This window comes from Telopea speciosissima, chromosome 8, assembly GCF_018873765.1.
Source record: "Telopea speciosissima isolate NSW1024214 ecotype Mountain lineage chromosome 8, Tspe_v1, whole genome shotgun sequence".
Taxonomy (NCBI): Eukaryota; Viridiplantae; Streptophyta; class Magnoliopsida; order Proteales; family Proteaceae; genus Telopea; species Telopea speciosissima.
Window position 1 is genome coordinate 4,243,385 of NC_057923.1, and position 16,880 is coordinate 4,260,264.

A 16,880-nucleotide genomic window follows, 5' to 3' on the forward strand; every position below is an offset into this window, starting at 1 on the left:
TTTCTCAATAAATCAAAAATCAATGGAAATATTAGTTGCATTCTACTAAATGAGCACTCCAATATGATTTGTTCAGCATAAGACCATCTATTCCCTACATCTATTGTTGTCGGAGAAGCTATATCGATTCGGTCGAAGATGAAAATGGCTCTTCAGTGGGAAATTTCTTAGGTGATTATTAAATTCGATTGCCAAACATTAGTCCGGTATTTAAATGTTAACAGTCTTATTTTGACATCTGATGTCTTCATTATCATCATCCATGACATCAAGTAGATTCAACTTTGTTTTGATGTTTGTTCTTTCTATTACAAACACACCTTTTAGTATGTTGGGCTTTGTTATATCCTCATGTTGGGCTATGAGTTTTATCATTTTTCGAATTAACTCATCCTCACTATAAATTCCTTTTTCCCCCTCCTGACGATCTATGGCTTGCTCTGGTGGATGGCACTGTTCCCTTAGGAGAGTGCTCGTGGACTTGGTCATGTCCCATTGATGGCATCTTTGGTCACAAAACTATTTCGTGCTCTTTACTTGCTTTCCAAGAAGTTTGTGGCCCCTTTGTGGATCCCATGTGTGGCCTCTAGTGGCTCTCTTGCACAAAAAAGTTCTTCCCCCTGCGCCTTGATCTGCAGATCCAAGGCTTACTTTAGTGGTTAGCACGATTCCCTTAGGTGAGTGCTTGTGGACTTGGTCACGTCCCGTTGATGGCATCTTTGGTTGCAAAACTATTATGTACTCGATGCTTGCTTACCAAGGAACTCGTGGTCCTCTTGGGTCTCCATTGTGCCCCCTATGTGGATCCCTTGTATGGCCCCTAGTGGGCCTCTTGCATAAAAAAGTTTTTCCCCTCTCCTCTTTGTGGGTTCCTTGTATGGCCTCTCGCGGGCCCCTTGTACACACAAACAAAAAAAAATCCCCTTGGGGGTCTTTACCAAAAAAAAAAATTTAATAATAATAAAATAACGGTTCATTAGGCACCTTTATGTGTAGCGGTGGTGTTGGGCTGAGTCCGACTTAGGTCCTCTTACGAGGAACCCTTCTTGGGCCCTGAGCACCACCCACATGGAATCCACTATGAGGCACACCTTTTGTTGGGCTTTGGATTGTTTCTATTTTGGGTGGGTTTTGGAACTTTAGCGGTGAGCATGGTTTAAAAATATAAGGGAAAAAGTTTCTTGTGTGGGACGTAAGGGCCACGCTCATGCACAGTGGGCGACGAAATGACCGCCATGCCTCCCATGTATGACGAAAATTCTGCCACCCATTGTGTTGACGCACGCTCTCATTGGCTAGTGCATGCAGCATGGCCCCTGCATCCCACGCAGAGAACGACTTCCCAAAATATAATTAGATTTCTTTACCCAAAAAAAAAGCAGATTGGTTGAATCCGGTGTTCATGATCAATCCTAATTCCGAACGACTGAACAGTTCGGAATAGCAGATTTTTAGGGTTTTTGGGACCGGATCGTTGGGTTTCAGATAGGAAATCAATTTTAGGGTTTATGGAGAACGAGTTCGGCTGATTCCAATATGATCCGGATTGTAATCGTCATAGACCCGATTCAACCCCGAGTCAGAGTTTAAAATCATTGGCGTCGAGGCACTTCACATTGTTTTTTGGTTCGCAGAAAGCGAGCGCTTTTCGGGCAGAAATAGAGGAACCGCCAAACCCCTGGAATTAATGAAGAGCGAAGAAGAAATGTCACTTGCAGAGCAGAAACCTGAAGAAGAGCCAGTTGGACTGATTGAAGATGAAGAAGAAGGTCTTTCATGGTCATCAGACTCTGAGATTGGAGACGCCCTCGATTGGTTAGACTCCAAGGACGAGACAGAAGGCATCGACGGTCCTTTTTGTTTGTCTTCGAGGCGTCCTAATGCACATGGCGGCGTTCACTCCCGGCCTCTTTCATCTCCGCTTCAACCTCTCTCGAATAGAAACCAGAAATACACCAATCACATCCGAGCTGCCCCTTTAGAGGTATTTCTTTGTTGACCATTTACATTCATCGAGAGTTTTTCTTTCTCAGAGCTCAGGAGTTATTTAACGTTTATTGTTGAAACGCCTTTCAGATGTTTATGCCGTTAAATAATTGATCGCACCTCTTACAAGTGTTCAAAATTTGCCTTTCTCTAGAGTTGCTTATTAGTGGGATTTATTGTGAGTTGTGAGAGCAGCTGTCATCGGCTTTTAGTTTAGTACCGGCTGGCATAAATAGTGCTGAATTATTTGAAGTTTAAACTTGATGTCCGGAAGTGCTTTATTAAATAATTCATGTGGAACTGAACCAACAGGATAAAATTTCTTTAGACCTGAACGACGGATACTTATTGTTCTTCATAGGAAATTTTGATTTGGTTGCTTCATTATCATAAAAAATGGGGGATAATAATCTTGTTTTGGCGTCTCTTTTTATTTTTACTGAGAAGATTGATTGGTGCAGGAGTGGGAAGGGAGGTTGAATGTCGGCATGTCAAACTCTGTAGCAACTGCAATTCGTGGAAGTGTTCGAGAGATGGCCATTGGGAGAACTAAAACCACTGAAAAAGCAGACCGTGCCACTGTTGAGCAGGTTATATTTATTTCCATAAGGACTCGAGTTTACTTTTATACCCAATTTCTCATTTCGGTGTTTGTTGTTCCATGCACCTCGCTTGTTTTGCTGACAGCAGTTTTTTATCAACAAAATATCTATTTCATTGTTCAATATTTTCCCGTTATAAATTAAAAATTTCTTGTAGCTGTTTTTTTTGGTTTTCTTGTTGAAATTTCTTTATTTATGTTCTATCAGAGACCTCACTGGATGTGAAGATGTTCTTCACAATTTCTTTTTGGTTATTATATATAAAAAAAAGGCCATACCCAGTGCCCAATGCTCCCGCATTTAGCAGGGTCTGGGGAGGGTCAAATGTACGCAGCCTTACCCCTGTTTCCAGGACTTGAACCCGTGACCAAGCGTTCAGCAAGTGAGCACTTGACCAACGCGCCAAGCACGACCTTCTCTTTTTGGTTATTATATAATTTTCATTAAATAGATTCTTTTTTTTTTTTTTGAGATTTTGAGCATTGTTGTTGATCCATCTTATTTTGATTAATCATGCATTCTGCCTCTCTTGGCTTACTATTTCATTATTTTGGTATTTTCTATTTTTCAGTCATTCCATCATAGAGGGGCGTGCCTCGTGTATTTAGGCTAAATAAGAATAGAACCAGAAATTCTGGGTTTCCTGAAGATATTTTATAACCAAATGTAATGTTTTTCAGGCAATTGATCCAAGAACTCGAATGGTTCTGTTCAAAATGCTGAATCGCGGCGTGTTTCACGATATCAATGGTTGCATTTCTACTGGGAAAGAAGTATGTGAGATGCAACTGCCCACACATTGTATCGCCATCTAAATTTCTTGAGTTTCTTCTATATTTCTCTTTGTTTGCTTGGTGATCTTTTGTCTTCTTTTATCCCCTTGATTGCTCTTGAGTTTGCAGTGGCTATAACTTGCTTCAGTTGCAATTTGGAAAATATCTTATCCATGCATGATGTCTTCACTCTTCATAATTTGATAAATCCATATTTCTCAGGCAAATGTTTATCATGCAACAAAGTTGGATGGGCAGGAACTAGCGATCAAACTATACAAAACTTCCATTCTTGTGTTTAAGTGAGTATAGCAATCTTTTTGTACTGCTTGTCCTGTATCTTGACTAATTTTCAGTTTCATATCCATGAATGACCAAACTTTTCAGGTATTTTTTTCATGATGTCTGTTGCATTTTCTTCAGTTAGGAGTTATGGTGGAATATTACTGCAAAGGGATGCATGACCGATATGTATTGCTTGATTGGGTGATATATATTGATCCTTGGTCAACTAATTTATTGCTAGGTATTGGTTGTGTCAGCTTGTACTGGTCCGAGGTCTGGAAAGTGTTTGATAACGGTTGATACATATCAAAGTAGTATTGAGTGACCTTACCTTATAGGGTATCTTTATCTGGAACTCCTGTTGTCCCCCTGCTTTTGGCCCCAAAACTCTTACATCTGCAGCGAATTAAAAAAAAAATAATCCTGTTCATTTGCCAGGAAAAGTGCTTCATCAATTGCTTTAAACAGATTGAAGATTCCTTGGATTGAAACTCTATTGTTCATCAACTTCTCCACAATGAGTAGGTTCTCTCTCTCCAATTTCAATGCAACAATCTTTCTGTGGATGTTATCAGTCATATATAATGACTTCAATAAATCCAACGGTCTTTGTCTTTAACATCTTGATTATGTGATTTTTTCACTCCACCTCTTTGACAGAAAAAAAAAGAAAGAGCGTCCCAGTGCATGAGGCTCCCTCTACTGCAGGGCCTGGGAGGGGCAAATGTATGCAGCCTTACCCCCTGCTTCGCAGGAGAGGCTGTTTCCAAGTTTTGAACCTGCAACCAACAGGTTGCAATAGCACAACTTAACCGTGGTGCCAAGACTCGCCCAACCTCTGAAAAACATTGTGTTAAATACCATATAAAAAAAATCCTCTTAAATACAATTCACATATCCATATTCCCTCTTATCTTCTTTACTGCACTTTGTTTGCTCATGTTTTAATGTGATAGATGCCGCTTATTTAAGAGCTTTCTATTGTTATTATGTATCATAAAGAGTGTACCCTTTGTTTGCTCATGTCTTAATGTGATAGATGCCACTTATTTAAGAGCTTTCTATTGTTATTATGTATCATAAAGGGCATACCCAGTGCACGAGGCTCCCACCACTACGGGGTTTGGGGAGGGTCATAATGTATGCAGTCTTACCCCCACTTTGCGAAGAGGCTGGTTCTAGAGACTCGAACCTGTGACCACTTGGTCACAATGGAGCAACCTTACTGTTGCACCATGGTCCACCCTCATTGTTATTATGTATTATGCCATTCTTAATTCCATAAAATTCAATTCTTGATGATGGATTATATTAAATTAGGATTCTCTAGTGTGACATGCCTACCTTAATTTGAAATCTGAGGATATCTAACAGTACAAAAGGCATTAGTTTTGGGTTATTAATCAATCTATCTAATTATAAGCATAATTTGTCAGATAGGAAAATGTTGATGTATACATTCACGCTGCCCTTCCTTAACAATTCGAGCTTTTAGGTGAAACGGAAGCGAACATGGTATCACCAGGGAGGTTAAGTGTTAGACTCCTGGGAAGTGCATTGGAAGAGTTTTCTTGACATTTTTTCTCCCTCGGTGCTGCGCGAAGGAAATGCCGTGTGAGCTCCACGTGCAAGGACCATGTGATCTTGGCCTGCACGTGCGGTGGAGTGTTGATGTATACATTTGCGCTAGCCTTCCCTAACAGTTCAAGCTTTTAGGTGAAACAGTAGGAAACAGAAAATGTTATTAAAGCATTAAAACAGATCATGCATTTATCTGTATGTTTTCTATATTTGCATATCTTGCATTTTACAGCATTTATATGATATCTTAAGAAAATTGATATGATTCAGACTGGAGAAGCTAAAAGGGCAAGGGGCAGGCCTAAAATGTCTTTGGGAGAAATGGAGAAAGGGGACATGCATGGATTAAGGTTGAAAACAAGTATGGCTTTGAATAGAGTTGAATGCCATAACAGGATCCAAGTAGCCAACCTCATTTAGTCAAACTAAGGCTCAGTCGAGTTGTAGTTGTTTAGCACCCCTTGATGCTAATACTCAATTTGTTGGTTACAACTATGTGAGTGAGAACTTGGTTCTCCTTCTCATGGATGTTTGGAATCTTTTTAAGCAATCAGTTTAATAGCGAAAAGTGTTCATGTGTTCATCTAATTGTATGAGAATTAATTATGGAAACTGTTGGGCATGTGGAGTCAGAAGATATTCAGACCAAGTGGAAGATGGTTTGGTGTCATTTGGTGAGTCGACATTATTGGCAACCTTCTTGGTCATAGTAGAGCCAACACATAGTGGTGATATTTGTTTGGTGGTGCTGGAGAGCTTAGAGTGGAGACAAGGCGAAGTGCAGTGTGTTTTGTTGGGAGTCTGTAGACAGGCTTGACTGTTATTTTGGCAGTGAGTAGAAACTTCATAGGATTTTGAATTATCTTAGATGGAGAATCAGTTGAAACTCAATATTAAAAGACTCTAGCCCTATGAATCAGCTTTACAATGCCTCCTGAATTGGGTCAATCCGAATTCAGGCGAGGAAGCTATGATCTCGATCGCAGTTGTTGCGCATGGTGCTCAGAATCCTATTTTTCTCATAATGTCACGTTATAAGAATTTTGAGCTAACCTCCACTTGGAATTTGTTGAAGCTAGAAATTTAAAAAATGTAGATATTTGAGTCTTCTTTCCAACGGATTTGGAATTAGATCAATCAAATAACGGGAGAGAGAGAGATATGGAAAATTTCCCATTGGTGCGCAAAGCAGTAGAATCTTATTCCCAAAGTTGTGCCTAGAATTCCGGTTTTACATATGGCGTGACTTTAAAGGAATTTCAAGGATGTAACGCTTCGAATCTTCTTTCAGTTGGAACAAGCATAGTTGTCACGCAATAATTATCACCTCCAATTCTTCCAATTCCTCTAATAGGGGGAGTGGACCCCACCTTGGGCAGTGTTTTTGGGCAGGGGGTAGGGTGGTCATTTCCGCCCCCATGTGAGGAATTGGAGGAATTGGAGGGGGCAGCGAATTGGAGGGGATAATGATTCAGTTGTCACGGCGTTGGAGAGGGTCCAAAATCAAGGCGACACCAAGGCGCCCTCCTAGGTGACGCCTTGTCAACTATGGGCACAAGTCTCAATTCATTACGATATTGGATGAGGGAGATACGGCTGTTTTCCAGACCATGCACAGAAGATGGTCGAACCGGATGGTTAAACCAAGGATGAATTTTAAACTTGGGTATCTTTCTTTTAATTAGTCATTAGGGCTCCAATCCCTAATATTTCCTATGCAAGAAAGAGAGGAGATAGCTGCCTCTAGCAGAGGAGGAGAGAAGAACAGAGAGAGAGAGGTTATGCCTATTCGATAATTGTTTGATGCCTTCGTTTTTCAGATAAGTTCAGTAAGAACTGGATTTCACCATATACTGCTGCACAACGGTGAATCGTTTAGGGGAACTTGTCTGCATGTTATTCTCGATTGTGAATACTTCAAGGAAAGTAACACGACATCTTGCAAAACCCAGTTTTATATTGCTCTAGGATTGTTGTGCTAAAATTCCTAGTTCACTGATGTATTGAGGGTTGGGTTTGTAATGTTATTATACTGGTAATCTTTATCAAGTGGGTGCTTGGTAGTTTGTTGGATTGTAGCCCTTAGGGTTCCTTGTGGGTGCAAGAACCATTGTAGAACCGTTGTAATGGGAGTCAGTGATCCTAGGTCGTTTGTAGCGACTGAAATTGTGTTAGTGTATTGAGCAGTATACAAAGCCCTGATTTGGGTATTGCTCCATGGACGTGGGCACCCTTGCTGAACCGCGTGCAGACTCTGTATTGTGGTTGTGCTTGCTTATTGTGTTTCATATTGGGAGTGTGTTCGTTGCAGAATTGGTGTGCACACCTGGTAGACCATATTATGTGTGAGGTGGCATCTACGAATGAGAAAGGGCCACAGTAAGGAAGAGTTTTTGAGAGTCACTGATTCACCCCCCTCTCAGTGACGCATTGGGACTACCAGAAACTCTATTCAACAATTAAACACTCAAAGAAGACGATCTATGACTAGAGTTGAAATGGAACAAAATTTAGAATGATGGAGATGTATTCAGGAAAGAAGAGCTTTATAAAGTTTTATCACCTTCGTCATCACTATTTTATTTATTCCTTGTGACTTCAAATTGTAGCTTTTGTGAATTCTTCTTTTAGCTTATTTCATACATTATGATGTCTTCTATTTTGTTTCATTTAGTCCTTCATTTGATTGTAGGTATGTGTAGATCGAGAAAATGAATATAAAAATAAGAAGTTAAAATTAGTAAGTGTGAACACTGAACAAGTGTCCGTATTATAATACACATGCATTTCATTTCTTTATGTTCTTGTGGTTCTGACCCTCTTGTCTCAGAGATTCCACAATGATTGTTCTTTGTCTTTGCCATCCTTTGGCTTATGGTTCCACTCTGCGACTTGCCAATTTAGTTTCCAGACTCTGCATATCAAGTTGTGACATTGTCTGATTAATTGTCTTTCTGTCCTAACCATTTCAGGGATAGAGATAGGTATGTACAAGGAGATTATCGTTTCAGACATGGCTACTGCAAGCATAATCCAAGGAAGATGGTGAAGACTTGGGCAGAGAAAGAAATGAGAAACCTCTTGAGGTAAATGGAACTCTAATACACTTTCTGGGTCCCCCGTTGCATGATATGAAATTGAATTTTGATGGTAGCTCGCTCAATAGGCAACTTGGGCCCAGGTGACATTTATGGGGCCTTTAGAGATCAACCAGGCAACATTTTTTGTGATTGATTCAGTTGTGATTGGTTTTGCTGATTCCATCACTGCTGAGCTGATGCCCTATTATAAAAGGACTTGAGATTTTAGTTAATTATTGAGGGTGATGCAGCCTTGATTGTCAAGTGGCCGTTGTTTAATCCGGAGTACCCCTGAAAGTAATTGCAACTTTTTTTTAGAAATGCTAGAAGCTTTAGTGCTGCTGGTCCGCTTACTGGTAAGCAGGTGACCTAGCTAGAACCGAAATCAATGGATAAACATGTATTTGGGTTCCTACCCTATCATGTAGTTTGCTATCTGGTGTCCTGGTAATTGTGACCGGTTGTAGTTGTTGTTTTTTATAGTTGCACCTTCTCTGTTTTCTTCAATTAAATCTGTTCTTTATTCCCCCCCCCCCCCCCCCCCAAAAAAAAAATGATTATGCTGATTAAGCATGTTGGAGAGGTAACTCATTGAATTCACTGCAGGGCAAGTTTCTGCTGTCAAAAACAGACATTAAGACAATTGTGATTTTATTTCTGATTCGTACTTCTTTGAACTGCAGGATAAAGGCAGCTGGAATTAGGTGTCCAACACCTCTTCTTTTGAGGCTTCATGTTTTGGTCATGGAATTCATAGGTATTCTTTCTCCAGTTGTTCAGTACTGTTTATTTGCTTTTAAATTATGGTATGATGTTAATAGAATATTAGGATGTGTAGGGACTGATGACAACAGGCTGGTTAAATAGGATCCCTGCATAACTCTGGTGGGTTATATGGATCAGTATAGCACTCCAGATTAGGGGTTGGTTTTCGTATTTGAAAAACCCTGGGACCTTATCCCTCTCCTCTCCACCTTGCTCAGTTGTAAAATCGTGTAAATTTCATGCTTTCTTTACAGTGCAGCACAGGTTTCCAATATTTAATAGGGTCGGTTTTGGTGTGATGCACATATGAAAATTTTGAGGTGCCTATATAGAACTCTAAAGACATAATTCAGTTCTATTAGTTTATTTTTCCCCTCTCATCTGATGTATTGTATTGCTGTCAACCTGTAGAGAAAATAATTACCCAATCCAGTTGATTTTGCTTAGGTGATTTCATATTTTGGGCCAAGTATTGGTGGTCCAAATCTGAACTATACACCACTTAAGCTAACATTCTCTGTAACCAGTAATTCAATGCTGCTTTGTGCAGGACTTCGGAATTACACAAATGCATTTAGCTTTCCATCTACTTTTTTAAAAACATCTGAGCAATATTGTCATATGCTAAGTTGTGATGTGAAACATAAGCCTCATGAGCAAGCGCTTTTTTTTTTTTTTACATTTTTTTCTATGCAAAGATGATAAATGCATAATGCCGTGAGAGTTATCTATCATAAAGTGATGCAGGCAAGGGATTGATAACCCCTATTATTATGCCTATGGGTAATGAACCCAAAGGAATTTTAAGGAGAAATTCCAAAACAGATCTACACAAGATGTAATTAATGGTGGAAAGAAGAAACGGCAGAACTAATGAAATGGAATAGTACAAAAGGATAACAAGCAACCTAGAAATTCAAACCATCAATAAAAAAGCCAACCCACTAGGTCATAGCCCTGGGAATATTGCAAGAGAAAGTCCCCATGACTTCACCAAAGCAGACTCAACTCAGTCCATTAACAAAATACACTAAAATATGCTTGTTACAAATGAGATTTATAAGTGTTTATCAAATCCCGATGTCTTGCTAATGATAACTCCTAATATGAGTCTCATAATATTGTAGCAACTCAATGAGTGCTTTATCCCTTAAACAAATAAAACTACTAATCAAAGAAATGGACTTGAAATAGAATCTTGTCATAGATCAACACCGCATCAGTAAATTGATCATAACTTTCTTAATGCAACTAAGACTTGGAAGATTTCAGTCTCATTGTGTACATAACTCAATAAGTCATAGTTGTCAAGGCGTCGCCTAGGCGTCCAGGCGCTTTGTTCGACTTGGACGCCTTGGTCACCTTGATTTTTTACCCTCTCCAACACCTTGGGTCCCCTAACTGCCGTGACAACTATGTCAATAACCTTTCAAACAACACCAATATCATGCAAAACAATTAAGTATTGACCATCCAAAAGTAACCCCTTAGCAAAGTGACAAAGAAGACCTAATTTCCTGTATTGCAATTCTCCCAATCACCAGAAAAAAAAATCCAATGCTTGGTGGAGCATATCCAGACCACTTGATTGGGCCATTGGGATGCTCATGCTATAATTTTTGAGTTTATTAATTAGAGGCACTTTATGCTATTATTACATGCAACTTTTATAGCTCTATTTGTTACCAGAGAGCTTATGTCCTTATGATGTAGGAGCATTTGTACAGAGAATCTGGTGGCTTGATCCAGTCAATTAGTTTTGGATCAGGAAAGCACTGCATTATTATGAGTTGGTGTGTAGCATATTGTTTTTTAATCATAGGTATGTGGCTTAGGTGTCCGTTATGCTTTTGTTGTAGGTTTTATTGCATTAGGTTGCAGCCCATGTATGGGGTAAAAAAGGGGAGCACAGATTTTATTAGCTGTATCGTTTTGCAGCCCGGTCCAGCTGCTTGGTTTTCTTAAGAGGGAAGTGTTTCCTTTAGTTGTTGGCTATGGTCAAGGGAATGATTTTCTTCCAAGTGGTTTGATGGTCAAAAGCTAGCTTTGTTCACAGTGAACCTCTTACTTATTTCTTTTTCCATTTTCTTCGGTATTCTCCTAGTTTGTTGGTCCCATTACTAGCAAGTTTGTAAATATGCCTGTTATCCTTATGTTACAATTAATTATTAGAGTTGCAGTTAAGTTTCATGGGTTTATTGTTAATAGAGATTGCGGCTTTATGATGCAGGTAACTCACATAAATGAGTTTATTTTATTAGGTTGGGTTATGTATATGTTGGGCCTTTGATCCCATGTGTTTTCATTGTAATGGGTCTAAAATATGAGTAGAAAGTAGACATATGGGATAAGGCTTAGTTAGTTAGTTATTTTTTAAATTGAAGTTGTTTAATAGGCTTTGAACACTCTCACCTCGCATGAGAAGGTTTCCTTTTATTGTTGTGTTTCTTATTTATGTTGCTTAGCAATAGGATTTTACTTCCTTTTTCTGATTAGGATTATGCTTTAGTTTTTTATAAATAGCTTGTAGTGAGCCAAGGATCCATACGATTTTAGATGAATGAAAGTTCAAAATTTTCTTCAATGGATGCTTTTGGATTCAGTAGGGGGTGAGATACCCTTGGAGGGCACTGGGATTCTGTACCTTGTAGGTGGGAAACCATAGTTGTAATTCGTAGTTCTTTCTCTGTTTTTTTCTCCTCCAATTAAGGTACTGTTTGAATCCCTATCTAATGATCTTGCTGTGCCTTGATTTATTCACTGATTTGAGTTAAATCTTCAGTCATCAATCTACTGTTGTTCTTATGATGTAGTTATGTGCCGGAAAGGTTAGGATTATTTTATTCTTATGATAGCACCATAGTTAGAGTAAGAATTGGAGTCCACGTTTATTTTCTGTTTCAGAAAGGATTAGTACTCTCTTGTTTAATCTATATAACAGCTTGTGCCCAACGATTTGCATATGGATTTTGGAAATTGAATGAAGTTTAGGTTAATACCTTGGTTGCCAAGAGCTGCGTACTTCTCTATCCTCTGAATTCTCTCTTGCATCTTCTTCTTTTTCTTCTCTCTGTTATTAATTCTTTTTCTTTTTCTTCTTCTTCTTTTCTTCTTTTATTTTCAATTACTATTCCTTTTCCATTGTTACCGATACTGTCACCTGAGGAGAGTCACTGAAAGTCCATTGTTATACTCCCACCTCCACCCGGAAATTGGGGCACAAGTGTCGCTGACTGAGGCGATTTAAATCCCTACCAGTGGTGAGAATCGAACCAACTTCAGATCTGGTTCTTACCTTGTCCGTCAGCTTCTGGTTGTAGAAATTTCTCAAGTTATTGCTTGGTGTTCTGGTCTGATGCTGGTTGGAAGCAAGAGGGTTTGAGCAACGATCTCTCCCCAAAGTTACACTCTGAACGGACAACTAGAGAGGGAATTCGAAGGATTAGAAGAACCCTTTTTTTTTTTTTTTTTTGGTATTCTGGTTTCTATATTGGCGAAGGTTGAAGAGTATTGGAATTACAATTTTGCCATCAGCTTTAATCTTCAACTTCAAATATCCTTACTTCGCTTTTGGTTCCTAATTTGCCCCTACCAAATAAATATTAATTCCCTTTGTGTCACATCTCCCCAATAGTTCTTTAATTCATCTAGTTATTTACAATTCTACCACTCCCCCCTTGATAACTTCAGATTCTTTACCGAATTGCCATTGTTTCCTTGTGGTTGGATTTTAATTGATTGGGTGGAGCTTGTTTGGGTGGAGTTTAACCAAAGAGTGATCTTGCTGAATCATAGTTGATAAGGTCCTCTTACATCCTGTGGCAGCGCTCTGTGTTAGAGCTTGTTTCAATCTGATTTGATTACTCACCTAAGACTGATCTGTCCATCAGGTCAAGGGGATCTTTTGGGACATTCAAGGCCTCACCCAAAGAGACCATCAACCAGGGTTTGGAGTGGATCAGACTTGCTGATATTAATTTTTCCATAGTTCTGTCCTGTTTCTGTTTCAAACCTGAGGTTTCTTTGATTACTTTAAATCTGACCATTGAATCTGTCTCATATTTTGGGAATTGATTGAGCCAACCAAGAGTGATGTTCTATATAGTGAATCACACCTTTGCTTTTTGGGTTTTTCCCCCCTCCAATATTTTCTCGTTGCAATCCTATTTTGGACTAATATTTCTCTTCATTTTTTTTCCTCATAGAATGAAACGTGTCTTCAATGTTGTTCAAGAATAACCTAATTTCTCAGCATTTCCTCTTTTTTTGTTGGGGGGGAGGGGGATGGGGTTTGGTTTGGGTTATTACTATTTAACATATTTGAGGGCATGCCTCATGGCTGAGGCATAGAAAAGGAGCAAGGCTTGCACCTCACATCACTTCTCCCCCTTTAAGGCGTATGACTTAAATGTTTTTTAAAGCATTGGATCGATGTTCTTGTCTTCTAGTCAATTTAGCTTTAGAAAAAAAAGGTGCATGCTATTTGTGAGACTTATCTCAAAAATTTTAATATTTTCTTCTATGCAGGCAAAACAGGGTGGGCTGCACCTCGTCTCAAGGATGCAGCTTTATCTCAAGACAAGTTACGTGAAGGATATGTGGAGGTATGTCTTTCTCCTTTTGACTCTTGTCTAATTTCATCGAATTTTGTCATTTTATAATTTCTGAAACTGGAGAACTAAAAATCAATATTTGACAAAAAATTAAGATGAAGACATCATGTTAATGAGCAATGAAGGCATTGCCCCAAACACTACTAGTATGTGCTGCACAGCAGTGAAGAGATCTGATAGTGTAAGCAGAAATACTGTGGAGATTCTTATGTCTTCTATGGAGAGCGACATCCTTATGTGAATAAAAGTACATCTTGTTCCAATGGTAATTGAGGATGGCTAACTCCTTGGTAGATTCTTTTGCTCTGGGGTGGGGCTGGAGAGAGAGTTTTTATATATATGGGACCATGTCCTATTGAATGATGTGAAATAACTTGAAAGACGTATTCTGTGTTCCGTCTATTTGATCCTATACCTATTCTTTTTCGGGACAAAGGTCCAATGTAATTGCCGATTTTTTCTACGAAAAAAAAGGGAAGAAGAAAAACTTGACATGTCATGAGTGAGTTAGTTGAGTTAATTACTGAAGGAAAATAACTGTATTATCTAAATTAGATAATCTTCAATCCACTACCAGTTAGACATTGTACTCTTTGTATTTCTATAAGCCTCCAAGGAAAAGAGGTTATCACAACATTGGAAGAGGAGCAATGCACAATCCCTAGTAGGTCTTAGAAAGCTTTGTTTCCTTGAGAAGTAGTCAAATTTTTTTATCCAATGGAAAGTGATTTTATAGGGGGGGGGGGGTCTAGAGATGTACAATACCATGGATCTCAATTGTCTACCCATGATAGTGTCACCTGTTTCGATATGCCATTGTCCAACAAATGGGAAAATTGTGGCAAGATTTTTTTGTCTTTTCTCCCTGTGTTTGTCAACTATGTGTTCATGTTGAGTTGAGTTGTTTAATTATGCTTTTTTTATTTATTGCCGTCTAAATATTGAACAATGTAATAGACCTGGACAATCACAATAATAAATCACTGTGATCTATAAAAATAAATGACATTGACCATTATGGAGCCTCCTGTTTGGCTGGATATGATGCTTAACTGTCTAATATATTTTCAAGAATATGATTCTTTTTGAAGTTCTCTGTTAATGTCTATATAGAAATAACTCTAGATTTTCTGCATGAATAGATGATTTTGGTGATGCGAACATTATATCAAAAATGCAAACTGGTGCATGGAGACCTCAGTGAATATAATATACTTTATTTTGAGGTAAGCTGTGTGTTTTGCATACTGAGACATTTTTTATATTAAACAATTGCCATCAAGTGTCACTTACCAATATGCAGGGTCACTTGTACATTATTGATGTTTCTCAAGCAGTGGACCTTGACCATCCTCATGCACTGGATTTCTTACGTGAAGATTGTGTCCATGTTTCTGTAAGTTCGTTACAAAGACAAATTTATTTGCACTTTCTTCTGCAGGAAAATAACTTAAAAGAAAAACCTGTAGCTTAGTTTTTAAAAGAAGAGGAACATGGATGTGGTGGACTGCAGGATTTCTTTAGGAAACATGGTGTGGCTGTTATGACTGTTCGAGAGCTGTTTGATTTCATAGTTGATCCATCTATTGCGGATGAATCTGTGGACAACTATTTAGAAGAGGTTTGCTTCATTAATGCATAACCATTTTCCCAGAAATACACTTTCTGAAATCTCCTTGACCATGCCTTCTAATTTATTTCAGGTTCAGCAAAAAATTTTGGCAAGAGGAGATGTCATATCTGCAGAGGATGAAATTGCAGACTCTGTCTTCGTGCAGGTAATCGAAACTCATCTCATTTATTGTCAAAGGAGCTTTTGTTCATACTGCCTATTTGAGCAAAATCTCAATAATTATCAACATCTAAGATGTTTTTCTAGAAAAGCAGTTGCATCTGTTCAAATACTACGTATATCCACTTGCATTAGGCAGTTCAAAATCTGATTTTTCTTAATTGGGAACTTGGGGACTTGGTTTTGCCTAAATCTGTTAATTTAGTAGGGATCAGATAGTTGAATGAATCACATTTCTCGAGAATGCTGAATGGAAACTTCCTGAGATATATGTATCAAGATCATTCAATTTCAATGACATAATAGTTGTATGATTTCACTTGATCGGGCTGTGCCTGAGGCCTTTGGGTTGAGTCGTCAATGTTGAAAGTTTTTCAAAGATGAACTCAACTAAGTCTTCCACAGCTTGTTGGCCCAGCTACATGATTCCTGTTGTGTTTCAGTTGACTCCTTTGTTTGTCACCTGTCTGGGCTAACAACTTCTCAGTCTGTCTTCTCATCCATCTCAGCTTGATTGTTCTATTAATGTTTTTCTTTGTTGATCTTACGATATAAAGCATGGTGCACTGATGCTCAATTGGATTATAATCCAGAAGCATACTTCCATTCCTTCAACCTGCTATTTTACTGCAGCCAGCATTCAGTAAACTACAATTCATGGATCACCCCCCCCCCCCCCCGCCTTTTCTCTCTTAAATTTGCAGTCTTTCATTCCGAGGACATTAGAGCATGTAAAAAATGTTGAGGAGGATATCAAACGGATAATGGGTGGTGAGGACACGGGGGATATTTACTACCAAACAATAACAGGACTCAAGCAAGCTCTTCAAACAGTAAAACCCACTGCAGCTCAAAGTACTGAAGAGAAGTCGCAACAGAAATCATTCCAAGATTCAATTGTTAATCAAGCTGCGCTGACCAACTCAGCCAACAGTGAAACGGAATCTGAAACAGACGAAGAAGAGAGCTCAGGTGTCTCACAAGGAACGACTTCTGACACTGAAACACAGACACCGGCTGATAAAAGAGCTGCTCGAAAAGAAAACAAGAAGAAGGTTAAAGAGGAGAAGAGGGAGGCTAGGAAGACGAAAGTTCCTAAGGCAGTGAAGAAGAGAAAGAAGAAAACGGCAAAGGCAAAAAAGTCCAGGTAGGACTTGGGAGACCATTATTTTCTTTCTCAAGTGTTACTTATATGATTTGTTCATTTATTCTTCCAGTTTTTTTTGTGACACGGGTAGTTTAAGCCCAACCAACAAAGACTGACCCGGTTCACTGTAATGTAAAGAGTGGCTAGAGAAAGGATTACTCAGTTGCAGCTCTGTGATCAACGCAGAGTAACTTTTTGAGGGGAAACTCACCTCAATGTAACAGTGCGTAATTTGCATCAGGTTCAGGCTAGCCTC

The 16,880-nt window shown here is 38.9% G+C and overlaps 1 protein-coding gene across 1 annotated transcript; it reads left to right on the top strand.

The window, feature by feature from the left end:
* The first annotated feature begins 1,667 nt into the window (after nt 1-1,667).
* Nucleotides 1,668-16,628, top strand: LOC122671207 (serine/threonine-protein kinase RIO1-like). Its single transcript, XM_043868312.1, has 12 exons — nt 1,668-1,984; nt 2,448-2,576; nt 3,269-3,361; nt 3,584-3,663; nt 8,200-8,313; nt 8,991-9,064; nt 13,600-13,676; nt 14,828-14,911; nt 14,989-15,081; nt 15,199-15,306; nt 15,389-15,463; nt 16,182-16,628. Exons 1-12 carry the CDS (start codon nt 1,688-1,690, stop codon nt 16,626-16,628), a joined length of 1,671 nt encoding a protein of 556 aa, XP_043724247.1. The 5' UTR covers nt 1,668-1,687.
* The last annotated feature ends 252 nt before the right edge of the window (nt 16,629-16,880 follow it).

Excerpts from the sequence above, each read along its gene's own strand:
- LOC122671207 (XM_043868312.1), top strand. The coding sequence starts at position 1,688 with ATGAAGAGCGAAGAAGAAATGTCACTTGCAGAGCAGAAACCTGAAGAA. Across the intron at positions 3,362-3,583 it reads GCATTTCTACTGGGAAAGAA|GCAAATGTTTATCATGCAAC; the intron begins GTATGTGAGATG and ends CATATTTCTCAG. Across the intron at positions 15,307-15,388 it reads TGGACAACTATTTAGAAGAG|GTTCAGCAAAAAATTTTGGC; the intron begins GTTTGCTTCATT and ends AATTTATTTCAG.